General features: G+C 39.2%; 1 protein-coding gene across 4 annotated transcripts in view; it reads right to left on the bottom strand.

Moving 5' to 3' along the window:
* The window catches only part of LOC124603184 (nucleolar transcription factor 1-A-like), a 211756-nt gene that overhangs the window by 64241 nt on the left and 119566 nt on the right, over positions 1-27949 (bottom strand). For all 4 annotated transcript variants that reach the window (XM_047136379.1, XM_047136378.1, XM_047136380.1 and 1 more), the window contains 2 exons: positions 27298-27453; positions 1712-1806 (listed from right to left, as the gene is read on the bottom strand). In XM_047136379.1, coding sequence (XP_046992335.1) covers positions 1712-1806; positions 27298-27453 — 251 coding nt within the window. The remainder of the gene's footprint in view (positions 1-1711; positions 1807-27297; positions 27454-27949) is intronic.

The raw sequence follows: 27949 nt of genomic DNA, 5'->3' as shown, positions 1-27949 counted from the left end.
TGTCATGTGCCACACTGAAATCAGTGGGGGCATCTGTATTTAGGAGGCAAAGTCGAGTTAGGTTAATAGATCCTCGACTTCTTTACAATGGCTAGTAACCTTAATTTCACGCAACAAAGGGTTATGGGCATTAAAAATCACCCAGAAGTAGAAAAGGTGGGGATATCCCAGAAATTAGTGCAACCAATACATAACGCAGCACTTCACCACTTGGAGGAAGGTAGATCATACAGATCGTAATTTCTTATGTTTCTCTCCCCCTGACAGCCACAGCCTCTATAGGTGTTTCAAGAGGCAAAGGTTTGCTACAGACAGAGGTAAGGACATAAATACAGACTCCGCATGAAATTCTGTAACAGTCAGTATGGTTTTTATAGTACCCGCGATAGCCACATTGGGCGGGGGTCCGCATTGCGGGGAAACCAGGTTTCCTGAAGGGCAGTGCAAAGGCAGATGTAGCGCTTAAAAGTTGGCATAACTCAGACAGGCGGGAAAAAACCACTGCTGTTCCACTGGAGGATTACGCTGTCAGTTATCTGGGAAGGCATGGAGGGACCGAGGAGGCAGTTTACGCCTCAGGGTCACCTGCTGCCAGTGGTTGGGTGCTAGTATCCAGCACCACTACATCTGAAGTGTTGGCAAGATCTAGGTCCTTAAGAGACACTAGACTCTCCACCTCGACCTCAGATGCGGAACTATTAGGGAATGGTAGTGTGGGGGTCAGCAGAGTCTCACGTTTCTTAACAGTCTTCTTCTTGGACTGTTTGCCCTCTTGCCGCTCTTTAGGGGCTTGCACAGAGGGCTTCTGGGAAGGAGCTTCAGGTACCGATAAAGACAATGAATACCACTGATCAGCAGCCAGTAGTTCCTTCAGCCACTGGCTGGTGTTTGCTTTAGCACTTGAGGAGAGTTTGGAACGGAGATTCCCAAGGGATCCCCTCCATGCGAGAGGAGTCAGAGGAGGCTGTTGCTTCTCTGGCTGGGAGGGAGGGGAGTAATGTCCCTGGCATTGATGGGGTCAGTGCTCCCGAAGGGGAAGCTTTGAGAGCAACAGAAGAAGATGTGCCCCCAACCACCAGGAGGGGGGGTGGAAACGAGTGGCCCTGAGGGCCAACTGTAGAAAGGTTTAAATAAGGAGACAGTTGTCACTAATAAGGGTGACGTCATCATGGGATGGTAGCTCAGAGCACATAATCTCAGTCTGTTCTCAATGAAATGTTTTCTTAACCGACATGAAAATTTGTGATGGCTTCTTCTGCGAGAGTTTTGCATCCTAAAATGCATGCTCTGCATCATGTTCAAGGGACACGGATCATCAACAGTAAAAGATGACTATGGCCTGAGCAGAGCCCTGTCACTCAGCACTGGAGTTCTCACATAGCATTACAACAATATCAGTCAGAAATTATGCAACCAACACAATGAAATACTGTTTCAACCAGTAATACTTCAGTACTGAAAAGCCGTCACTTGGACCATGAGGATACCATTTGTTACAAAAATTTGTTACAACTGGCTAAGTATTAGGATTAAGGTCATCATTTCCCATGTAGTAACTCACTAACCAACATTGCTTTGGTTTATTTAGTGGACCCATTTGTATATCCAAAATGAATGGGAACACAACTATGTTGAACAATAAGCAAATGTGAAAAAAAGTTCTTATTCTGTAGCAATATGACTATTATTGGTCAGTAGGTACTAGGCTTACCGTTCTTTCAATGCAATCTCTTCCTTTGTAAGCACAGATTTTATAGGTGGTGGAACAAATTCAGGATTTTCAGCAGCATAAGCTCTTATTTCTTCCTACAAAAACAAAGAAACGTTCCTTAACTTACTATGTATACAACAGCAACACTTACATATTGAAGGGGAAGAAAGACTACTATAATGAACAATTATTAATGGAGCCAGGGGGTAGTAGAGTACTAGGGTTGTACTGCATTGTGAAGCTCAAAATAGAGAGACTAAAACTCCATCCTTCACCTATATACATATTCCATTTACAAAGAGTAACTAAAATCTCAAGCTTCCCCTTCTCAACTTTTGCCCTATCGACTAATCAATTACAAACTTCTTTTTCTAATGTTTCTTCTTGATTGAGAGCAGACCACTGTGTATTTGAAGCAGTCAGTCAACATGATTCCATTATATGTAGATGGGTTAGATTAACTATGGTATCAACAATGAGTCTATTGACTGCACACAGCTCATTGCATGCCTCTTGCGCCTCTGCAAAAACAGACATTTAAACCAGACTCCATGAGCAGCTGTTATAGAGGGCTCGTCATATGCCGCAAGGTGGTGCTACACACAGCACCAGAGGATGCTGCATTCACATAACCTCACCGACTGTAGTTGTGACTGGACTGAGTGACCCTTTAAGCCCCCGCACTCAGAGCTCAATCACAAATTATCCTCAGACTACTCTCAGATGAAGCTGAGCTTACACAAGACACTGCAGTGATACTTTACAAACCTAGCACAATGCTACTGCCATGCTGACTGCTAGTGAATATTTTTGTCCAGTACTAGTGGAGCAGAGAAAGACTACAGAGAAACATAAGGATACAAAGTTATGTATGCTCAATAACGCACATACAGGGAAAAACAAAAAGGTGTGGCCAAACTTTCAGGAACATTCCTCACACGTAGTGAAATAAAATGTGTTATATGGACATGGGTTCCGAACTGCTTCATTTCTATGTTAGAGCTCATTTTTTACTCCTCTAGTCAACCATGTAGGAAAGGAAAGCTTGCTACTTACCATAAAGAAGACATGTTAAGTTGCATAATTAAAAGACACTTACACAAAGCTTTCAGCTACAGCCTTCATCAGCAAAAGAAAGACATATGTCATTCATACACACAAGTAAGCACACCGCATACACACGTGACCATCAGCTATAGTATCTCTGGGTGGAACGCAACTATCAAATGAGATGCAAGCAGCTGTCTGGAGGGGGGTGGGGAAGGGGAAGGGATAGTAGTGTATGGGTGGGGAAAGAGATGAAAGCTATCTGGTGGAGCGTGCAGAGACTAGAATGCAAAAAGGCATAGCATCAGGAGATTGTGAAGCAGGGAGGTGGGGGAAAAAAGGAGTGAAAAATGAAAAGAGCGGGGAATGACAAGCAGGTGCATTGCCAGAGGGTGGCAAATATACAGGGTGGGGACAAGAATGGGGAGGAGATGATAGGACAGAGGGATTGGAAACTGTTGGGTGGAGGGTGTGGGGATGATATGTTACCGCAGGTTGAGTCCAGGATAATAATAGGAGTGGGGAATGTACTGTAAGGATACTCCCATCTGCACAGTTTGGAGGAAAGCATACACAAACGGAACCTACCAGCAGGATATGAAACTTTTCTTTCATGAAATGTTCAAAATATCCTCTTGTTTGCATTTGGTTAGAATGCATAGACAGTTATGATTCCTCGGTTCACCACCAGTGTTTCTTATTCCAATGGAATGAAGGTAATGCTGATTTGTGACTCACTTCACTGTTTGTGTTGACATGCGACTAACCTCATTGTTCTACCACCATTGAGCATTAGCATCAACTGTTTAGTGCTCATCAACAACTGTGCAATATGTAGCATCCACTGTTTTGTGTTCGTCGGGGATATATTTCCTGGTACAATGCAACAGAAGTGTACTAACATGCAGAGTTCACAGATGCCTATTTGCTGTTTGCATTAACAGGTGATAATTACTGTGGCATTTGATATTTGTATCAGGAGACATTTCCAGAATGACTGCACCCTGTCTGAAGCACATCATCATCGTCACAGGGCATGGTATGTTTAACCCTACTACTCAGGCCACCTGAACTAGAAGTGGAAATTCTTCGTACAATTGATGACAACCCTAGTATCAGAATAAGACAATCAGCTACAGGAAATGATGATGACCACATGTCTGACTGGAGAGTGCTACTTGAGAACCTCCTGTACCCCTAGCACGTAAAGTGTGTGCAGGCACTGTCAGCAGCTGATTTTCTTGTACAGGTACACTTCGATAAATTGTTCATTCAACAATGTGTCAACCCTCACTTTAGGGCAAATGTGCTGTTATAGACGAGCCTTCATTTCAGTGTGATCAGACTGTAAATATTCAAAATCAATGAGTGTGGACTGTGACAAATCCTCATGAAAAGTGTGCAATTAAATCACTAACAAACAGTTTCTGTCTATGCTTGGGCTGGAATTGTTGGTGACTGTTTGTTAGTGCCTGAAGTTCTTCCACACGGACTCAAGAGAGAATACCTGTTCCACTAGAACATACGCACAATGGAGCTGCTCCTTATTTCAGCATTAATGTTTGTAGGCTTATTAGAATCAGAATTTTATTGTCTCATAACACACAAATTAAATCATTGATTTCGTCTACAGGAGACTCAAGCTTATAACTATAATAGATCGTATAACATGGAATACAACATTTACTAGAACTATAAAATATCTCGATATATATACCATTAATTTTTATCCTTCTCAAATGGTCAAATCATCGTTAAAAAAATTATCAATTGTGTAATAGCATTTTTTGTACCAGAGTGCTATACAATTTTCCTTTTACTGAGCCAGTTTCAATCTTTTGAAACTTTGTCTTTTTTAACTTATTGTCTATTTTCATCCACACATACAGGTATTGTAGGGTCTGCATGAAAAGACTGAGTGTATGTGTAGGAAGCAAGAAACTTTCTTTGTTTCTAGTTTCATATCCATGCCAGAAGTTATTTGGAGCAAACAATTCTGGGTTATTATTTGTGAAAAGAATTATTTCCTATAAATACAGTATGCACCCATGTGGGATTGTTAGATCCCCCATTGGGCGCCTCCCCAGGTGGCGGATAGGGGAAAGCCATATAGGTGGTACTGGTGGCACGAAATACACAGAGTGGACCAAATACTAACACAAGCCTAAATCCATTAGTGTCTGTTCTGGCATCCAGTGGCTAGTGGTCAGCATCTGTTCACCTACATCTACATTTATACTCTGCAAGCCACCCAACAGTGTGTGGCGGAGGGCACTTTACGTGCCACTGTCATTACCTCCCTTTCCTGTTCCAGTCGCGTATGGTTCGCGGGAAGAACAACTGCCGGAAAGCCTCCATGCATGCTCGAATCTCTCTAATTTTACATTCGTGATCTCCTCGGGAGGTAGAAGTAGGGGGAAGCAATGTATTTGATTCCTCATCCAGAAGCGCACCATCTCGAAACCTGGACAGCAAGCTGCACCGCGATGCAGTGTGCCTCTCTTGCAGAGTCTGCCACTTGAGTTTGCTAAACATCTCCGTAACGCTATCACGCTTACCAAATAACCCTGTGACGAAACGCGCCGCTCTTCTTTGGATCTTCTCTATCTCCTCTGTCAACCCGACCTGGTACGGATCCCACATTGATGAGCAACACTCAAGTATAGGTCGAACGAGTGTTGTGTAAGCCACCTCCTTTGTTGATGGACTACATTTTCTACGGACTCTCCCAATGAATCTCAAACTGGCACCTACCTTACCAGCAATTAATTTTATATGATAATTCCACTTCAAATCGTTCCGTACGCACACTTCCAGATATTTTACAGACGTAACTGCTACCAGTGTTTGTTCCGCTATCATATAATCATACAATAAAGGATCTGCACCTATTTGGTGTGGCTGCTACAGATACATCTTGATCTCAACAATCAAGTCTTTAACAACTCTGACCTCCAACACAGCTCACCAGAACTACTTTCAACTTGCAAAAAATCATGATGGAACAACCGGAAAGATACCCACTACCCCAGGCCCCAGCGAATTTACTGGATTTTCCTAATCATCGGATTCTGGGGGACCAGGAATGTCATGAAACAGAGAAGAGTTGGAGCTTCTCGAAACCTCTTCTCAAACATTTTATTGGCACACTCAACACCAATAGACTGGTTAAGATAGGCACACTCAAACAGCTTACTGATGCACTACAAAAATTTCACATCAAAATCCTCACAATACATGAGACGCATTTTTCTGACAAGAACCATTTCAACACAGAAAACTACAGGACATAGAAAGGGAAACCTGCTGTCAGGCAGGGAACACCAAAAATGTGTGGCACAGGATTTGCAGTACATAAAGCTATCATAGATAACATCACAGATTTCAATTCAGTATCAGAAATAATCTCCACAATAAACTTCAAATAAGGAAACAAAAGGTACACAATCATCAATGCACATGCACCTACAAAAGATCACAACAGGAAGAGACCACAAGAAGTTGGAGACTTCTGGGGAAACATGGAAGAAATGACAAACAAAATACCAGAAAGACAAGTCAAAATTGTACTAGGCGTTTCAATGCACAACTGGGCAAATAAAAGAAGTGCAAGGAAATCACAGGCCCACATACAGCACACAAATGCACAAACAAGAATGGGGGGCATTTCATAAAGTACTGAAAAATTTTAAGTTAAAAGTTATGTCGACAGAATTTCAGAAACCAAGACAAAAACACACAAGGTGAAAATGCCCAAAAACCTATGGGGAGAATTCCAAATAGGCCATATAGCTATAACAAGTAAAAATACAAGTGAAATCCTAAATGTGAGAACTTGCAAAGGATTCCTTGAGTCCGACCATCACTTGCTACAAGTAAAAAAATTCCAAGGAATAGAAAGACAACACAGAACAAAATTATAAGACCAGATCCAGAATATGTAAAGATAAACAAAGACAAAATTACTGAAGAAATTAATCAGAATTCAACAGAGAATGGGACAGACCTGGTGAAGACAATTCAGAAGGCAATGCGTTGAGGGTCAGTCCCCCAGGAAATGCAACTTGTGTTCAGGCAGTTGAACGAAGAGTTATGGCATGAAAGAAGTTTAGCAGGAACAGAACAACAGAAACATGGCAGGATTTCCTGAAGTCCAAAAACAATCCCCGGAACATATTACAGCAGTGAAAAGGGCATACGACAAAAATAGACTAAATGAAATCGAGGAAGACTTCAAGAAAAATAATACGAGAAATTTCTACAGAATATTCAGGGAAAATATAACGGGTTATGAGCCTCCAAATATCTGCTTCAGAAGAACAAATGGATCTCTAGAAACAAACACTAAAAAAATTGCAAAATTCTTAAAGGATTCTTTGATAAACTCCTCAACTGTGAGAAGCCCAAAGAAAAATTACACTTCACGAAAACACTACCAAACCCAACTTGAAACCGCCTGAAATCACAGAAGTAGAGGAGGTTATAAAACAAGTAAAGAACAACAGAACCTCAGGGGAAGATCGCATTATGACCGAGATGTGGAAACTCACAGAATAAAATTTTAAAACAAGAATTCACAAAATTCTCTTGGAAATATGAAATACACAGAAAATTCCACAGGAAATGCACACTGATTCAATCACTCCACAAAAAGGTAGACAGAGCAGACCCTAATAATTACAGAGGGACCTCATTATTACTGGTCACTTACAAAATTCTGTCCAAGGTGTTACTGAACAGACTGGAACCACAAGTGACTACAAAGGTAGGTAAATACCTGGCAGGATTCAGAAAGGGAAGATCCCGTATTGAACAAATTTGGAACCTGTGAACACTCTTGAAGGTCAGACAGGAGAACAACACAAGGCACATCACTCCACTGACACACTAGAAGAATATGGAATAGACAGAAAAACTAGAGCATTGATAGAACAGACACTCACAGACACTATATCCAAAATAAAATTTATGGTAGAGATCTCAGAGCCATTTGAGGTACATACAGGGGTCAGACAAGGAGGTGGTCTCTCACCACTTCTATTCAACACAGTTCTGGACAAAATTATCAACCAGTGGGAAGAAAAAGTAAAAGGAATTCAATTAGGAAGAACACATGCAAACAAGACAATCATAAAATGCCTAGTATTTGTAGATGACTTGGCAATACTCAGCAACAACAGAGAAGAAGCACAAGAAGCCCTGGAATATTTACATGAACCCTCTGGTAAAACGGGGTTACAGATATCATACGAGAAAACACTGTATGTGGAAAGAAAGGACAACAATACACAAGTCATGCACGCAATAAAGATTGGTTAACAGAGTGGAAAAATTCAAGTACCTTGGAGAACACATACAAATAGGAAGATCCAACAAGGCATCAAATACAGAATGAACATAAAAACTTCAGGAAGCGTACAAACTCACATGGACAAACTACAATAAAGGCAATAAAGGAAGCATCTCAAGACAGACGAAACTCAGGAACTACAATACAATTGTACTACCAGAAACCCTCTATGCATCAGAAATGACCACAACTGGGGCATCATGCATGACAGAGACAGAAAAGATAGAACGTAAAATCGTTCAAAAAATTTTTTGAGCAGTACAAAGAGATGATATATGGATGAAGAGACCAACCAAAGAACTATACGAACACACAGACATAACCAGAAAATGCCAATTAACATTCTTTGGACACATACACAGAAAGAACACCACCAGACTCACAAAGAGGATGTTTGATGTAGTCAACAGTTCAATCAAAAAATCCAACTGGTTTCATGAAATAGAAGAAGACCTAAAACATGTAGAAATCAATAAAGATGTGATAGATGAAAGAAAGAAGTTCAGAAACAAAATTATGAATACAAAATTTGAAGTAAAAGAAAGGAAGTGAGCAGGGAAAATATGGACAGAACAAAGGAAACACGAACAAAGTCAAAGAATGAAGAGGTTTTGGGGAGACAAAAGAAAGAAGAAAACACGAAAAAAGAGGAAAATTGAATATTCATGTAACATTCAACTTTAATCACTGCCTTAAGAGCAAAAATGTATAATAATAATAATAATAATAATAATAATAATAATAATAATAATAACAATAATAATAAATACAGTGAGGGAACACTTTGCATGTTTAGGCTGGCAAGATTCTCTTGACTTTGCACTATACACGTTCCTTATAATTTTTTTCTGTTAAGTTAATATTCTTGTGTAAAGTTAATATTTTTGTCAAAGTTAATATTCTTGTCAAATTGCTAGTGTTTCCTCAAAAGACAATGCCATATCTCATTATTGCCTCAAAGTAGCTAAGGTACACTACTTTTTTCGTGTCTATGGCAGTGACATTGGCTAAGATTGACATAGCTTAGGCCAGGCTCTTCAGCTTATTTTTTAAATATTCTATATGTGAGAACCATGACAGATTTCTGTCCAGCTGCATTCCTTAGAATTTAACACATTCTGCTTCGTGTAGTTCCAGACTTCCATGTATAATATGAATATCATTTATTTTAGACTCTTTTGTCTTAAACAGCATAAGCTGTGTTTTCGAAATATTTAGTTATACGCCTTTTACGTGTAGCCACACATCTAGATTTTCTAGAGTTTTCATCGCATTTTCGGGAATTTCTTCTGCATTTTTATTTTATGTCTATGGGTAAGCCATTTATGTAAAAAAGAAAGAAGTATTGGGCCTAGAATTGATCCTTGTGATACCCCTTGTGCGATAGTTCTCCATTTCAAGGAGTATTTTCCTTTGTCTGATGTTATGACTACCCTTTGCAGTCTCTATGTCAAATATGACTTACACTACTGTAAGGCACTGCACATAACTCTGTATTTTTGCAATTTTATAATAATAATAGTGAGCTGTTCAAACAGTCGATGCTTTGGATAAGTCACAGAGATCCCCACAGCTTTTTTTGATTTATCTAAGATGGAACTAACTTTATTTATGAATTCATTATTAGAATAAATTGTCATTTTGTGTTGTTGGAAACCAAATTTTTTTTGAGATTATATTGAATTTGTGACAGAAATTTTGAATCTAATCATTTCAAATATTTTAGAAAACACAGTATGTAGGGAAATTGGATGATACTTCCCCACATCTTCTATAGAGCCCTTCTTAAATGATGATTTCACTTCCGTATACTTTGTAACATCTGAAAAGTAGCCTTCTTCAAGTGACTGGTTAATTATTTCAGAGAGTGGGTGTGCCATTATATTGGAAGCTGCTTTGATGTCTTTGGCAGGTATTTCATCCCATACCACAGAATTTTTATTTTTTAGGTTTAATTTAGTTTTTTCATCTACATCAACACCAAATTTTGCTACAGTTATAAAAATTTTCTGATATTTGAGCAGGATTTACAGGTATTTTGTCTTGTATCTTTATTTTAGAAATATCCTGGTGGCTAGGGTTTATTCCAAGTTCAGATTTGATAACTGTCCATACTGTCTTGGATTTATTTCTGTGCTTCTTGATAAATTTAGTATTTGCCATTTCCTTTGCTGCTTTTACAACCTTATTAAATGTTATTATATGATTTAACTTAGTTAATGAACTCAGGACTGTTATTGGATTTCAGCTCAACATGTAGCTGTCTCTTTCTATTACTAGACATTATTATGGCAGGAATAATCCATTTTAGTTTATTACTTGTCTTTCTGTGACAGAGTATGGGTGGAAAACTTTCACTGAAACATGTAAAAAGCTGTTTAACATCTTATTAAAATTTTCTGAACATGAGCTTTCACGTTGTAATGATCAATTTACCTTGCTCAATCTGCAACAGAACAAGTGCATGTTTTCTTCACTGAACTCTCTCTTCAGGAAACATCTTCTTCAATTTTCTTTATTTATTATAAGTAATTCAATAGACAAAGCAGAATGATCTGAGAACCCAGGTCTAAAGAGAATTTGGCAGTGTCATTAAATGTATAATTTGTTAAAATATTGTCTGTACAAGTCGCAGTTCACTCATTTACTCTAGTGAAATCAGTGAAATTTAGTCTAAGGCCACATTCTTGAATTAAGCCAATAAACTTAGTTGACAAGCTCGTTTCACTTGCCTTATCTATGTTAAAATCAGCAGAAATTACAGTTTTTTCCTCTTTTCTTTTCTGAGTTTATGTAGAAGACACTGGAATTTCTCTAAAAATAATTTAGTCACATTATTACCTGGAATCCTATATATTGAGACAATATTATTATGTTGTTCCAGCTCTACACATCAAGTTCCAAATATAAGTTCTTTGTTCAGAAAATTAAAATTGTGTCTTTATATTCAAATGAGTTGTTAACCAGTATACAGGAGTCACCATGGATTCTGTTTTTCCACAAAAACTGTTAGCTACTGTAAAGTTCTAAATAACAGATTGCATGACACACGGGTAGGTAGGGTGAACCAACTAATTGCACTTTGCAAGCAAAATATGACAGGATCAGCGACACTAACAGCAATTGAATCGTACTCAGCTTCCAATATTTTTGGCATGGGTACATTCGATTTGTTTGGTTTAGATGTTTGGGACAATGTCCATGTTATTAATGGACAAGTTTTCCATGCCAGCATCATCAATTGTGTGAAAAATATGGACATTTATTCAAGTGCATGTTGAGATATGCAAGAAATTTTCCAAGTGCCCATTATGCTCAAAGTAAATGCTTAACAAAAGTTTTACTGTGCACGTCCGGTACCACACACTATTTGTGATGAAACGGCTTCTGAACTCAACAGATTGGAACGAGCTGGTGTCTTGAAATCTATTTCTTCCAGTCGATGGGCATCTCCTCTGGTTATCACCAGAAAATCAAATGTGGACATCAGACTATGTGCTGACTTGAAATCAACAGTTAATGTTCAGATGGTTATTACTTTTTTCCCACTTTTACATATTAAGGAGCTTATTTATCATATTGCAGTTGGACAATTCTTTTTAAAAACTGATTTAGCAAATGCTTACCTTCAACTTCTCCTGGGTGAGGAAATGAAAAAAATTATAGTGGTCAATACACACATCAGATTGTATCAATACCAATCCCTTCAGAAATGCATCTGCTCCTGAATAAGTGACATCAAAAGTTCCATTATGTTCAAATTATTTGGATGACATAATTCTGTCCGGACAAACACTGGAACAGCATCTCAACAATTTGGAATATCTTTCTCAAGTTATAAACTATGCAGAGCTTGATTGTAACTAACAAAATGTTTCTTTTTCAATACTGAAATAGAGTATTTGGGACATCTCATTAGCACCCAAGGCACTTGTCCCTCTACCAAGCATTTAGAGGCTATCTGCCAACAAAAATGTGTAAAAACTACAGGCAGTTTCGGGCAAACTGACCTACTATATCAAATTTATTCTGAATGTAGTGCAAATTGCTGCTCTTATGCATCATCTCCACATAAAATGTTGCTTCTCAATGGACTGGATGATGCGAAAAATCATTACGAAAGTTGAAAAAATGCATCGTTTGGTCACCCATGCTCTAGCCACTTTGATCTGCTAAAAACCAGTAATGCTTGCAGCTGGTATTTCATAACATGGAACAGGGGCACTTTAGGTGGGAAACACTGGTTGTCCCATAGCATTCATGCGTAAGACATTGATCATGGTCCAAGTCAAGTTCACTGGAGAAAGAAGCCTTAGTCATCATCTATGGTGGCACAAAATTTTATCAATATCTCCATGGTAAAAACATTTTTCTCATGATGGATCATAAGCCACTGACCAGTCTTTTTCAACTGAAGAAAGGTGTGCCTGATTGCAGGGCACAGACACTGTAATGTTGTTCCTACTTCTTTCAAATCGCCAATATAAAATTCCCTATCATCCTACAGCACAACATACAAACCAGTCACACTGTCTCACTTACCTGTGGGTAATAATGCAGAATTTGATGCATCTAAGGATTATCATCTTCACGTTGATATTGATAATATGGTTTGCAAGCACTGTAAGCTTTTCTCACTGATTGTTGATGGATCACACAAGCTACTGAACAGGATCAATCAGTAGAATTGCCGAGGTATTACATTTCTGTGGGTTGGCCTCATAATTCGAAATCAATTTCAATTGCAGTAGTGTGCTTACATTATGCACAATGCTGCAGCATCTCTCTTAAGACTGGAAGTAGTATTATTGAATGCTCCTAATAAACAGACTCCAGTCATGATTCCTACATCATTGCTGCAACATGTTTAGGGGAATCATTAGAACTAAGCAACTAGCATGTCAGCATTGTACATGGCTCTGGTTTGGCAAGCAGATACAATAGATTACTGCCCACTGCCATGCATGCACAGATAATCAAGCAGAGCCAAACCTGGAATTTTTTAATTGGCCTTGATCTGACACTCCTCGGCAATGCATCCACACTGATTTTGCTGATCCATTCTGGAACACACAATGTCTGATCATTATCGATGTATACAGCAGATATCAATTTGTCATTACAATGAATTCGACAACTAGCCTTAGCACTATAAAAGCTCTCACTTCTGTCTATTGTTCAGAAGGTTTGTCATGAACAACTGTTTTGGACAATGGTCCGCAGTTTTCTCCATTGGATTTTTGATACCTTTGCGAACAAAATGAGATTCATCATATCCAAACCCACATTGTTCTCTCCGAACATTTCATCTGTACATTCAAGGCTCAGATGTCCAAACTTGTTGCTTCACCAATGAAGGAAAATGCGTTGTTGTTGTTGTTGCTGCTGCTGCTGCTGTCGTCATTGCAGTTTCTCAGCACTCTGCCTTCTCATGACACTTCACTGGCTTCATAATTAAGTTCTGCATGAAGGACTACCTTTTCTACTGTGTCTTTAACAAGCCTCATAACTGGGAATCTGGCATCTTCATCTTCACTCAGACGATTGACCGAGCTTGTTATATCATTCACAGCAAAATAGGCACCCATCAATGGCACCAAAATCCAGTATGTTATTGTGATAATTCTGATCCTGCCATATATTTTCATGTTCGAGAAATGCTGCTTGAATCCCAGACTGCTGCCCCCCCCCCCCCCCCCACACACACACCAATCAGCCCTTGACATTGCCTGACACATTCGTGCGCATGGGTCATCAGACATCTCTGCAATGAAGACTGATCCCTGCCTGCCAATGCAGTTTCTGTCACCGTACACAACATCAGTCACGGACATCAAGATTTCAGTATCCACAGCAGTGCCAATGTGCACCCACCTGTACCACTGGATGGACTACCTACCTCTGGTTTCTTTGGCAGATGTTGCCAACAGTGTGGAGACAAATGTCAGGACACAAGTTGGTTGGTGCCATCTGCCATCACAGCCAACATCATCTGCAATACAATGGCACATACCTCCAACATTAGTGACAACGATGTGCAATTTTGGAGGGGAGGAATGTGATATCGATTGTGTCTGTGGGTGACCACGCACAGCATGTCATAAGCCAATTGTATCTCTACAGAAGAGACATTTACACTGGACATGACAAGTAGCTGTTATAGATGGTTTGCCACACACGGCCAGGAGCCACCACCAGGGGACTCCAAATTTGCATTGTTTCACAGCCTGAAACTGTGATTGGACTGTGTTTCTTTTTAAGCTGCTACACTCAGAGCTCCACCATCAATTATCCGCAGACTACTCCCAGATCATGCTACGCTTATGGAAGACAGTGCAATTACACTTTACCAACATGGCACATGCTATTGCTACTCTGACTGCTAGTGAATAGTGTAATTCAGTTACAGTAGAACAGAGACGAACTGCAAGGAGACTCAAGGATACAATGTTACACATGCCTAATACTATATATATTTCAAATAAATATATTTATGTTTTAATCATGCTGTAGTGTTTGATGTGTTCTAGAATTCTTTGCCTCATTACACTGATGAACTCAACAGCAACTTCAACCTTGATTGTGCTTCTTAGTGACTTTCATACTTGTCACTGAGGAGCATGTTGCAGTGGAAATAAAGCTGGAAGAGGGAATTTCATGTATGAAAATCTCTCTTAGTATCACAAAGCAGATGCTGTGAGGATATGTTCAACCAAAACTGACCTTTATAGTTATCACCTATGTATTCCATTTGCAGGTTATTTTATGACATTTAGCTCTAAACTTTGACCTCTGACTGCCCACAACTCATTTTAGTACTTAACTTGAGTAGTCATATTCCACTATTTCTTCAAGTTCCTACTGTGCAATTTTGTAGTCTCTCTTCAGCAGATTGTGTACGCTACCAACCTAAAAGAGACTGGAGCCCAAAATCTTGCATTTACCTTTCTATGAACCATAAACCAATTATTGCACACGCTAGTGGTTCCCACGAGTGTGGTTTTATCTTTACATACTGCCATCATGTAACATTATAAAACACAAATGGAGTAATTATAAAGTATAATATCTTACCTGTAATGAATAATTTAGTCTCTATCATATAAAAACAGGACTCTTTAATCTATCATACCACAGCCTTTAAGTTATAAAGAAGCAGCCTGCTGATGTCACACTCGAATTAATAAAACAAAGTACAAAGCAGAGCTAGTTTTATGGCAGGCTCTAACAAACTTACTTATAGCATGATCAGCAGAAAATTACGGAATATAATGAGCCAACATAATACAGTTTATTATTTACAACTCACCAAAATCTCTCAAAACTGTATTCAAGCGCTTGCCCATCCTCTGCCTTTTCATTGTTTTCCAGTTGCTATCTTTGTCTTTCCTTCACTGCTTGCAATTTTAAATCCTTAATCTTTTGCATTCTGTTAGTAATCTCACCTTTCCCTTCTCCAGTGCAAAATACTTAACTTATACTGTCACGGTACACAATTCACTATTCTAACATTGCAGAAAAGACAACAGAAGTTATTAAGTAAAACAGTTTGCTCACAACATAAAGATAATTTTTTTTTTGTTGCTTGAAGACTGGTTTGATGCACCTCTCCATGCTACTGTATTTGGTGCGAGCCTCTTCATCTCCGAATAACTACTGCAACCTACATCCTTCTGAATCTGCTTACTCTATTCATCTCTTGGTCTCCCTCTATGATTTTTCCATATTACACTCCAATACTAAACAGGTGATCCCTTGATGTCACAGAACATGTCCTACCAGTATCCACAGCAGTGTCAATATGCACCCAACTGGCCACTGGATGGACTACATATCTTCTTTTCGTCAAGTGGTGCCACAAATATTGTGTCTCCCCAATTGTATACAGTATCTCCTCATTAGTTAAGTGATCGATCCATCTAATGTTCAACATTCTTCTTTAGCACCATATTGCAAAAGCTTCTAATTTCTGTTTATTGTCCATGTTTCACTTCCATACAAGGCTATATTCCAGACAAATACCTCCAGGAAAGACGTCCTAACATTTAAACCTATATTCGATGTTAACAAATTTCTGTTCTTCAGAAACGCTTTTTTGCCACTTCTCTTCTTCAGTAGCTCTACAGCCCTTGGTGAGCCTTGGCTTCTTCAACAATCTTCCTTCACACTTCTCGGTTATTTGCTGCTCTTTTCCACCCCCGGACTCCCATATTGCTGATATCCATTATTACCTCATCGATCCATCTTCTTCTAGGTCTCCCTTTTCGCCTAACTGAATGGATCATACCTTTCATCATTTTCTTTGGAATTCTATCCTCTGCCATTCTCTTCAAGTGTCCTAGCCATCGTATTCGCTGTGATTTAACAAATTTTACTATGTCCCTGGCTTGTATTAACTCCTGTAATTCAGCATTGTAGCGTATTCTCCAGCCTTCTTCCTCCCTTATTGGCCCATAGATTTTGCGTAGTATTTTCCGCTCAATGCTTCTTAGAGCATTTTTATCGTGGTCTGTCAACGTCCATACCTCTGAGCCGTATGTGATAACTGGGCGGACTAGGGAATTATATATTAGCAATTTAGTTTTTCTTGTAACAAGCCTACTTTTGAAAAGCTGCATATTTGCAAAGTAAGCTCTGTTTCCTGCTTGTATTCTTTCCCTTATAGCCTTTCCAATACTGTTATCATTTGTTATTAGGGCTCCCAAGTAGTTAAAAGAGGACACTCCATTGAAGTATTTCCCATTGATGTTTAGGTTTTTAGGGGTTCTTCTGGCCTCAGATTGTGACATTACCATATATTTTGTTTTGTTTACATTTACTATAAGGCCAATTTTTAAGGTTTCTGTTTCCATTGCCGGGTATGTTTCTAGGAGTGTATTGGTATTTCTTCCTACTATAGCAATGTCATCAGCGTATGCACATATCTGGCTAGTTTTCATAAATATGGTGCCTCTTTTGTTGATTTTATTTACTGCACTATGCAGGGCAATGTTGAATAGGACAGTGGAGAGACTATCCCCTTGCTTCACACCTTTATTAAAGTCAAAGCTTTCACTTGTTCTGCTAAGGACCTTTACTTTTGCTCTTGTCTCTGTCATTGTCATTCTGATTAGTCTTATTAATTTAGCACATATACCAACTTCTTTCAGTACTCTGTATAGTTCTTGCCGATTTATGCTGTCAAAGGCTTGTTTGAAATCGATGAATAAGAAATGCAGATCTATATCATATTCATAGAACTTTTCCATCATTTGCCTTATCACAAATATTTGATCAGTTGTTCCTCTGTCCGGTCGAAAGCCACACTGATATTCCCCTAGTATGCCTTCTGCACACTTCCGTATCCTTTCATTTAATATACTTGTGAAGATCTTATAAGCTGTACTTAGGAGTGTTACACCTCTATAGTTTTCACATGCTGTTCTGTCCCCTTTCTTATAAATGGGGACTATTATTCCAATTTTCCAATTATCTGGCATAGTTTCTGTTTCCCATATATCTGATATTAATGTGTGCAGTTCCTTTATTACAGCCTCACCACCAGTTTTTATTAATTCAGCAATTATGCTGTCTTCCCCAGGGGCTCGATTATTTTTTGACTTGTGCACAGCCTGGGAGACCTCTTGTAGTGTTGGTTTTCTTGCCTCATTGGTTTCATTGTCTACTTCCAGCTCCACTCTTCTCTCCTGTGCAGCTGTCTCTTCATCTTCTAGGCTGGTGCTTAGTGTATCTTTGAAATATTCTGCCCATCTTCCCACTATCTGTTCTTCCTCCCTTATCATTTTCCCATCTTTACTGGAACAGGCCATTGTTTTTGGTCGGAATCTATTCTTCATTTTGCCTATGGCATGATAGAACTTTCTTATTTCACTCTGTTCCTTTAGTTCTTCTAGTTCTTGAAATTTCTTCTTATTCCACTCTCTTTTCTTTCTCTTGCACAGTCTGTTAGCTCTTCTCCTTAATTCTCTATATTGTTCCACATTATTTTTGGTTTCTCTCTGTAGCATTTTTGTTCTTGCCCTGTTCTTTTCCTCTATTGCTGACCTGCAATCTTCATCAAACCACTCCTGGGTTCTTCTGTTCCTTCTTATGCCTATTATTTCCTCTGCAGCATCCTTAATGGCTTTTTCAAACCTGTTCCACCTTTCATCTACTCCTACTGTGGTCTCTTCATTGCTCAACTTTCTGCTTAGTGTTACTTGGTATTTTTTTACTTCATCAGGGATGTTCAGTTTGTCTGTATTCCATTTCATCATCTTTCCCATTCTGTTGCCATTTGTTAGTGACAGTTTCTCTCTCAAGACTGATTTTATCAGAAAGTGGTCTGAATCACAGTTTGGTCCTCTGCAGCTCCGTACATCCGTAACTGACGTGGAGTGGCGTGCAATCACTAAAATATGATCAATCTGATTGACTACTCCATTGGCTGCAGACTTCCAAGTACCCAGATGGATCCTTTTATGTGGAAAGCAGGTACTTTTAATAATCATATTATTCCTTGCTGCGAATTGGCACAGTAAGTCTCCATTCTCATTGTTTTCTTCATGTAGTGAATATTTTCCAGAAACTCCATACAGATGTTCATTCCTCCCTATTTTTGCATTAAAATCTCCTATTACTAGCATCAGGTCATATTTAGGTACTGCACCGTATACTTTTTCCAAGTCTTCGTAGAACTGTTCTTTAATTATATCCTCTTCTTCCTCTGTTGGTGCATGTGCATTAACTATTGATATATTCCTAAATTTACCTTTTAGTCTAAGTCTGCACATCCTTTCATTTATGGGTTCAAATTCTAGAAGGCTTTTCCTAACTTCCCTAGTTATTATAAACCCTGTTCCAAGTTGGCCTGTTCTTTCTTCTGGTCCACTATATACCAATGAGTACACAGGTTTATCTATCTGCCCATTCCCCTGCCATCTCATTTCCTGTAGCCCTACAATATCATATTTGAATTTTAAAATTTCATTGGCTATTTCTTTCATCTTTCCAGGCTGAAGCATTGTCCTCACATTCCATGATGCTACTGTTAGATCCTTTATCCGTTTCCTTTGCCGGGGTCATGATACATGCTTTCCATCCAGTTTCCGAGGCTTCTGTTGAATTTCCGTAATATTCTTTTTTTTTACAGTATGGGGTTATTAGCCCCATGCCCAACCCCCAACCTGGAGGACCAGGATTTGTATGAGGTTTACTCCTCTAGGGAAGCTGGCTTCACTACGCCCCTAGAGCCCTCCCTGCCCTATGCTGTGGGACACACTTTGTCTGGCTCCTCTGTCGGGGCCAGTACGGCTTGGGAGACCCTGCCAGTAGCTATGCTACCGCCGGCATAGCTCTCGACTTCACCGAAGCATGCAAACCCTCCCGCCCGGCACTGAAGGTGCCTACTATAAGGCGGTGTCCCCTGAGAGGGTTTTTTGCCACTACCAATCTACATTTTACATTGTCTCTGCTTCGGCCATCATCAGTTATTTTGCTGCACAAATAGCAAAACTCTTCTGCTACTTTAAGTGTCTTGTTTCCTAATCTAATTCCCTTAGCATTGCCTGATTTCATTCGAATACGTTCCATTATCCCTGTTTTGGTTATGCTGATGGTTCATCTTATATCCTCCTTCAACTTTTCTTTTGCTGTCTCTGACAAACACACACTGTCATCAGCAAAGCTTAAAGTTTTTTATTTCTTCTCCCTGAACTTTAATTCTCAATCCAAATTTTTCTTTGGTTTTCCTTACTGCTTGTTCAACATGCACACTGAATAACATTGGGGTAGGCTACAACCCTGTCTCACTCCCTTTTCAACCAATGCCTCCCTTTTCTACCCCTCCACACTTAAGACTGCTATCTGGTTTCTGTACAAGATGTAAATAGCTGTTTGCTCTGTGCATTTTACCCTTGCTACCCTCCATGAACCATGGACCTTGCCGTTGGTAGGGAGGCTTGCGTGCCTCAGCGATACAGATGGCCGTACCGTAGGTGCAACCACAACGGAGGGGTATCTGTTGAGAGGCCAGACAAACATGTGGTTCTTGAAGAGGGGCAGCAGCCTTTTCAGTAGTTGCAGGGGCAACAGTCTGGATGATTGACTGATCTGGCCTTGTAACATTAACCAAAACGGCCTTGCTGTGCTGGTACTGCGAACGGCTGAAAGGAAGGGGAAACTACAGCCGTAATTTTTCCCGAGGACATGTAGCTTTACTGTATGATTAAATGACGATGGCGTCCTCTTGGGTAAAATATTCCGGAGGTAAAATAGTCCCCCATTCCGATCTCCGGGCGGGGACTACTCAAGAGGACGTCGTTATCAGGAGAAAGAAAACTGGCATTCTACGGATCGGAGGGTGGAATGTCAGATCCCTTAATCGGGCATGTAGGTTAGAAAATTTAAAAAGGGAAATGGATAGGTTAAAGTTAGATATAGTGGGCTTTAGTGAAGTTCGGTGGCAGGAGGAGCAAGACTTTTGGTCAGGTGATTACAGGGTTATAAATACAAAATCAAATAGGGGGAATGCAGGAGTAGGTTTAATAATGAATAGGAAAATAGGAGTGCGGGTTAGCTACTACAAACAGCATAGTGAACGCATTATTGTGGCCAAGATAGACACAAAGCCCATGCCTACTACAGTAGTACAAGTTTATATGCCAACTAGCTCTGCAGATGATGAAGTAATTGATGAAATGTATGACGAGATAAAAGAAATTATTCAGGTAGTGAAGGGAGACGAAAATTTAATAGTCATGGGTGACTGGAATTCGTCAGTAGGAAAAGGGAGAGAAGGAAACATAGTAGGTGAATATGGATTGGGGGGAAGAAATGAAAGAGGAAGCCACCTTGTAGAATTTTGCACAGAGCATAACTTAATCATAGCTAACACTTGGTTCAAGAATCATGAAAGAAGGTTGTATACCTGGAAGAATCCTGGAGATACAAAAAGGTATCAGATAGATTACATAATGGTAAGACAGAGATTTAGGACCAGGTTTTAAATTGTAAGACATTTCCAGGGGCAGATGTGGATTCTGACCACAATCTATTGGTTATGAACTGCAGATTGAAACTGAAGAAGCTGCAAAAAGGCGGGAATTTAAGGAGATGGGATCTGGATAAACTGAAAGAACCAGAGGTGGTACAGAGTTTCAGGGAGAGCATAAGGGAACAATTGACAGGAATGGGGGAAAGAAATACAGTAGAAGAAGAATGGGTAGCACTGAGGGATGAAGTAGTGAAGGCAGCAGAGGATCAAGTACGTAAAAAGACGAGGGCTAATAGAAATCCTTGGGTAACAGAAGAAATATTGAATTTAATTGATGAAAGGAGAAAATATAAAATGCAGTAAATGAAGCAGGCAAAAAGGAATACAAACGTCTCAAAAATGAGATCGACAGGAAGTGCAAAATGGCTAAGCAGGGATGGCTAGAGGACAAATGTAAGGATGTAGAGGCTTGTCTCACTAGGGTAAGATAGATACTGCCTACAGGAAAATTAAAGAGACCTTTGGAGAGAAGAGAACCACTTGTATGAATATCAAGAGCTCAGATGGCAACCCAGTTCTAAGCAAAGAAGGGAAGGCAGAAAGGTGGAAGGAGTATATAGAGGGTTTATACAAGGGCGATGTACTTGAGGACAATATTATGGAAATGGAAGAGGATGTAGATGAAGATGAAATGGGAGATAAGATACTGCATGAAGAGTTTGACAGAGCACTGAAAGACCTAAGACGAAACAAGGCCCCAGGAGTAGACAACATTCCATTAGAACTACTGATGGCCTTGGGAGAGCCAGTCATGACAAAACTCTACCATCTGGTGAGCAAGATGTATGAGACAGGTGAAATACCCACAGACTTCAAGAAGAATATAATAATTCCAATCCCAAAGAAAGCAGGTGTTGACAGATGTGAAAATTACCGAACTATCAGTTTAATAAGTCACAGCTGCAAAATACTAACGCGAATTCTTTACAGACGAATGGAAAAACTGGTAGAAGCGGACCTCGGGGAAGATCAGTTTGGATTCCGTAGAAATGTTGGAACACGTGAGGCAATACTAACCTTACGACTTATCTTAGAAGAAAGATTAAGAAAAGGCAAACCTACGTTTCTAGCATTTGTAGACTTAGAGAAAGCTTTTGACAACGTTAACTGGAATACTCTCTTTCAAATTCTGTAGGTGGCAGGGGTAAAATACAGGAAGCAAAAGGCTATTTACAATTTGTACAGATACCAGATGGCAGTTATAAGAGTCGACGGGCATGAAAGGGAAGCAGTGGTTGGGAAAGGAGTGAGACAGGGTTGTAGCCTCTCCTCGATGTTATTCAATCTGTATATTGAGCAAGCAGTAAAGGAAACAAAAGAAAAATTTGAAGTAGGTATTAAAATCCATGGAGAAGAAATAAAAACTTTGAGGTTCGCCGATGACATTGTAATTCTGTCAGAGACAGCAAAGGACTTGGAAGAGCAGTTGAACGGAATGGACAGTGTCTTGAGAGGAGGATATAAGATGAACATCAACAAAAGCAAAACAAGGATAATGGAATGTAGTCAAATTAAATCGGGTGATGCTGAGGGGATTAGATTAGGAAATGAGACACTTAAAGTAGTAAAGCATTTTTGCTATTTAGGGAGTACAATAACTGATGATGGTCGAAGTAGAGAGGATATAAAATGTAGACTGGCAATGACAAGGAAATCGTTTCTGAAGAAGAGAAATTTGTTAACATTGAGTATAGATTTAAGTGTCAGGAAGTCGTTTCTGAAAGTATTTGTATGGAGTGTAGCCATGTATGGAACTGAAACATGGACGATAACCAGTTTGGACAAGAAGAGAATAGAAGCTTTCGAAATGTGGTGCTACAGAAGAATGCTGAAGATAATGTGGGTAGATCACGTAACTAATGAGGAGGTATTGAATAGGATTGAGGAGAAGAGAAGTTTGTGGCACAACTTGACTAGAAGAAGGGATCGGTTGGTAGGACATGTTTTGAGGCATCAAGGGATCACAAATTTAGCATTGGAGGGCAGTGTGGAGGGTAAAAATTGTAGAGGGAGACCAAGAGATGAATACACTAAGCAGATTCAGAAGGATGTAGGTTGCAGTAGGTACTGGGAGATGAAGGAGCTTGCACAGGATAGAATAGCATGGAGAGCTGCATCAAACCAGTCTCAGGACTGAAGACCACAACAACAAGAACAACAACAACCTTAAGAATTGTAAAGAGAGTATTCCGGTCAATATTGATTGTCAAAAGATTTCTCTAAGTCTACAGATGCTATAAATGTAGGTTTGCCTTTCCTCAACCTGCCTTCTAAGATTATTGTCTTGCACGTTTCTACATTTCTCCGGAATCCAAACTGATCTTTCCTGGATGGCTTCAACCAGTTTTCTATTCTTCTGTAGTTTGTGTTAGTATTTTGCAACCATTACTTATTAAACTGATAGTTTGGTAATTTTTACACGTGTCAGCAATTGCTTTTTTTGGAATTGGAATTACTACATTCTTCTTGAATCTGAGGGGATTTCGCCTTCTTCATACATCTTGCACATGATATGGAATAGTTTTGTCATGGCTGGATTCTCCCAAGGCTATCATTAGCTCTGATAGAATATCGTCTACTCCTGGGGTCTTGTTCCAACTTAGATCTTTCAGAGCTTTAACAAATTCTTCTTACAGTATCCTATCTCCCATCTCATCTTCATCTACGACCACTTCCCTTTCTATACTATTACTTTCAAGTTCATCTCCCTCGTATAGACCCTCTACATACTGCTTCTGCCTTTCAGCTCTCCCTTCTTTGCTTAGTACTGGTTTACCATCTGAGCTCTTGGCATTCATAGAGCTGCTTTTCTTTCCTCCAAAGGTCTCTCTTAATTTTCCTGTAGGCAGTATCTATCTTTTCCCTAGTGAAATATGCTTCTAAATCCTTACATTTATCCTCGAGCCATTCCTGCTTAGTCATTTTGCTCTTGCTAGCAATCTCATTTTTTAAACATTTGTATTCCCTTTCACCTGCTTCACTTACTGTATTTTTAAATGTTCTCCTTTCATCGATTAAACTCAACATCTCTTGCAATATCCAAGAATTTCTACTTGGCCTTATCTTTTTACCTATATGGTCCTCTGCTGCCTCCAATATTTTGCCTCTTAATGCTAGCCATTCATTTTCTACAGTATTCCTTTCCCCTGTTCTATAACTCTTGCCTAATGCTCCTTTGTTCTTTCAACTTATGCAGGTACCATTCCTTAATTTCCTACTGTTCTCCAATTTCTTTAGTTTAAATCTACAGTTCATAACCAATAAACTGTGTTCAGAGTCCTCATCTGCCACTGGAGATGTCTTACAATTTAAAATATGGTTCCTAAATCTCTGTCTGACCAATATACAATCAATCTGAAACTTTCCAGAGCCTCCAGTTCTCTTCAATGTATATAGCCTTCTTTCACTACAAAGTAAGTGTAACCAATGATTAAACTTTGCTCTGTGCAAAATTCTGCCAAGCGGCTTCCTCTCTCATTCCTTTTCCCCAGTCCATATTCATGGTATATACCCCAATCTAAGCCACACTTTTTTTTCTAGTTTTTGGGATCCAAAAAAATGCTTGCTGCTTAGAATCAAGTGTAGCAAACAGAAATTTGAAAAATGGTGCTACGAACTGCCACAACTACCTTTTGCCATCAAATAGAAGCAGTGCTATACAGGCATGCTTTGCAAATGCAAAGATAAATACTGGCACCAAAATTTCTGCACTAGTAAAAATATATAAAAAATGTTAGAAGATAAATCTACTTTTTCCCCCCAAGTTTCTACCAATGAGCCATAATATATCCTCCAATGAAGGATACAGAAATTCAGTCCTTCTGATCTTTGAATGCAGCAGTCTTTGAAATATTCACAGTAACAAATTTCTTTACGTAAATACCAACAACGTGCAAGGCTTTAGAATTCTTGCACAAGTTGGTAAGCTGTGGTTAGTTTTTCATATGACATACTATTTTGTTAAGTACTGGTGTTAGTGTACCATAATGAAGTGCTTTCACCATAAAGCCAAATTCAAGAAGGAAGTTATTTCCTTTGGGGAGAAAAGTGCTAATTGCACTGCAGGTTTGCCTAAGGCACCAGCTGAGGTCGGTTTGGTACCACCATTTTTACAGCACTGCCACTTCACTACAAATCTACAGTGAAAAGTTGATTGGCAAACCTGTGTTCACAACTTACATGAACATGGATGACACTTTGTCAGTATCACATACTCTCTTCGTCATAAGGATAATAGAAATCTAAACATGACGCCTTGTATTCTTCTGTGTTAGCTGTTATCTCATTTAAATCCTGTCCCTCTAACAAACTTGAGTGAGACAGCGGCAAATGCAGATGAATATACATATCATGTAATGTTTACATTTGTATTTTTCTTAAGCAGAATAGTGATACAGTCAGAAATGAAGCATGACAACTGACTTTGGTATTGATTTTTAAATTATTTATGACTATAAGTTCTGTGCAGACAAGTAATGTCATTTTAAATACTTTAAAGACTAAATTAATCTACAAAATAAACTTGCTTAAGCTCGCGTGCTAAGCTTACAAGTTGAACTCAGCTATTGTAGCTGAATCTTCATCCATGCCATCTAATTTCTCTCTCATATTACAAATAACCAACTTTGTTGCAATTTTGAATGCTGCCTACAACTTCTTTCCCTCTTGGATTTTGACTCTCATTTTTTGGGTATGGCTTAAATTTGAGTCCGGCTTAGTTGGGTTAAATGCAGTACTATTTTTCCTTCTCTTCCTTTTCCTATCAAATTCCAGTCTCCCATCATCATCTTAAATTTTTGTCTTCTTTAACCATTTGAATAATTTCTTTTTTCAGTCTCTTCATCATCTGCAGAGCCAGTTGGCATGTAAACTTGTACTACTGTGGTAGATGTGGGCTTTCCGTCTATCTCGGCTAATATAATGTATTCGCTATGCTGTTCGTAGAAGCTTACCTGCATTTCTATTTTCTTATTCATTATTAAATCCACTACTGCATTATCCCTATTATCTGACTTTGTATTTATAACCTTGTATTCACCTGACCTGAAGTCCTGTTCCTCCTGCTACCTACCTTTTTAAATTTTATAATCTACCTGCCTGATTAAGGGATCTAACATTCCACACTCCAGTCAGTAGAATGCCAGTTTTATTTCTCCTGACGGCAACATCCTCCAGAGTAGTCCCCACCTGGAGATCTGATTATTTTAGCTCCAGAACATTTTACCCAAGAGGATGTCATCATCATTTAACCATACAGTAGAGCTGCATGTCCTTTGGAAAACTTACGCTTATAATTTTCTTTGCTTTCAGCCATTCACAGTACCAGCACAATAATGCCATTTTCGCTCATGTTACTAGATCAGATCAGTCCATCATCCAGACTGTTGCCCCTGCAACTGCTGAAAAAGGCTGCTGGCCCTCTTCAGTAACCACACATTTGTCTGGCCTTTCAACAGGATCCCCCCGTTGTGGTTGTACCTGTGGTATGGCTATCTGTATTACTGAGGCACCCAAGACACACTACGGATGGCAAGGTCCATGCTTCATGCCAGGAGAGTGAAAATAATTTTATTATTTAAAATTAACTACTGTTTTAGTCTTACTTCTCATTTTAGAAATAATGGAACACTACACTACATAAGCACAAATTACTTTGACTGGTAATAATAAAAGAGTTATTTTGAAACTACCTATAAGCTACAGCCCAAAGCTGATCACTATTAGTCACAAGGCAGGATCTTTTGTGTATTTTTCTGATTATGAACATCAAGAATGTTGGAACTGTTCCCTTGGGCAGCTGACTGTACCAAGCTTTCATGTGCACTTGTGACATGACTGTACATGCGTGCACAGAACACTTGCATCAGGACTACCGGGTGACAGCTTATACTACCACACATGCCAGCACGTACATTGATAAGCAGTTGCGGGAGTCATGACACATACGGTAGCTGTTCTACAACACTAGTCCCTTACCGCAAAAGTAAAGGAATGACTTCCACTCTAGAATTACACACAGTCATTTTGTAAATGCCTAGAATGTCTGTTACTCATAAAGCTCTTTAATTAATTTCTGCAAAGAAAATGTTAGTTACAATTTCAGACGTCCATTTTTAAGTTGCTTATAATACAAAGTGGGCCATGATGAATAGTTACCTGATACTTCGCCTCTTCTTCAAGTGCCCAATCAATCCAAACAATCTTTTTCTTCTCTGACATGTCACGCCATTGCTCTTTGCAGCTTTCCAGTACAGCTGTTCTATCAAAACCAGGATCATTTTTATGCTGGTTCAACTTCTCATTACAGAAAAGCTGCAAATAACATTGCAATCAAGCTAATTAATTACTTGTTTTGTAAACAATTTAACTGGATTTATAGCATGCTTCCTCCAAAGAAATGAATTATGCACAATAACAGACCTCCTTCAAATGGCACAATTATGACAAAATTCAGTAGACCAACTGAACTCTATAACCAGCTAAAATGCAAAATATTTTTTGTGTGTGTGTTTGTGTGTGTGTGCGCTCGACAGTGGGTGGTGGTGGTGATGGTGGTGTCAAGGGGGGGAGGAGAGTTATTTTTTTAAACCACGGAGTACACTTTCTGAGAAACAAGAGTGAAAAGTATACTACATCAAAATGACATTGTAATGTTCAGTTGTACAGATATGAGCATCAACTTTGCTGTACATACTATATTTTATGAACTATAAGATGCTATTATTAGATTGCAAAGCCAGACTAAAGAAGTTCATAGCTTATAAAGTCAAACGGACCTGTAAAAGCCCAGAAAATCGTGATCATCCAG

Source organism: Schistocerca americana, chromosome 1 (genome assembly GCF_021461395.2).
Source record: "Schistocerca americana isolate TAMUIC-IGC-003095 chromosome 1, iqSchAmer2.1, whole genome shotgun sequence".
NCBI lineage: Eukaryota > Metazoa > Arthropoda > Insecta > Orthoptera > Acrididae > Schistocerca > Schistocerca americana.
Note: the sequence above shows the minus strand (reverse complement) of the source record. Positions and strands in the feature narration are given on the sequence as shown.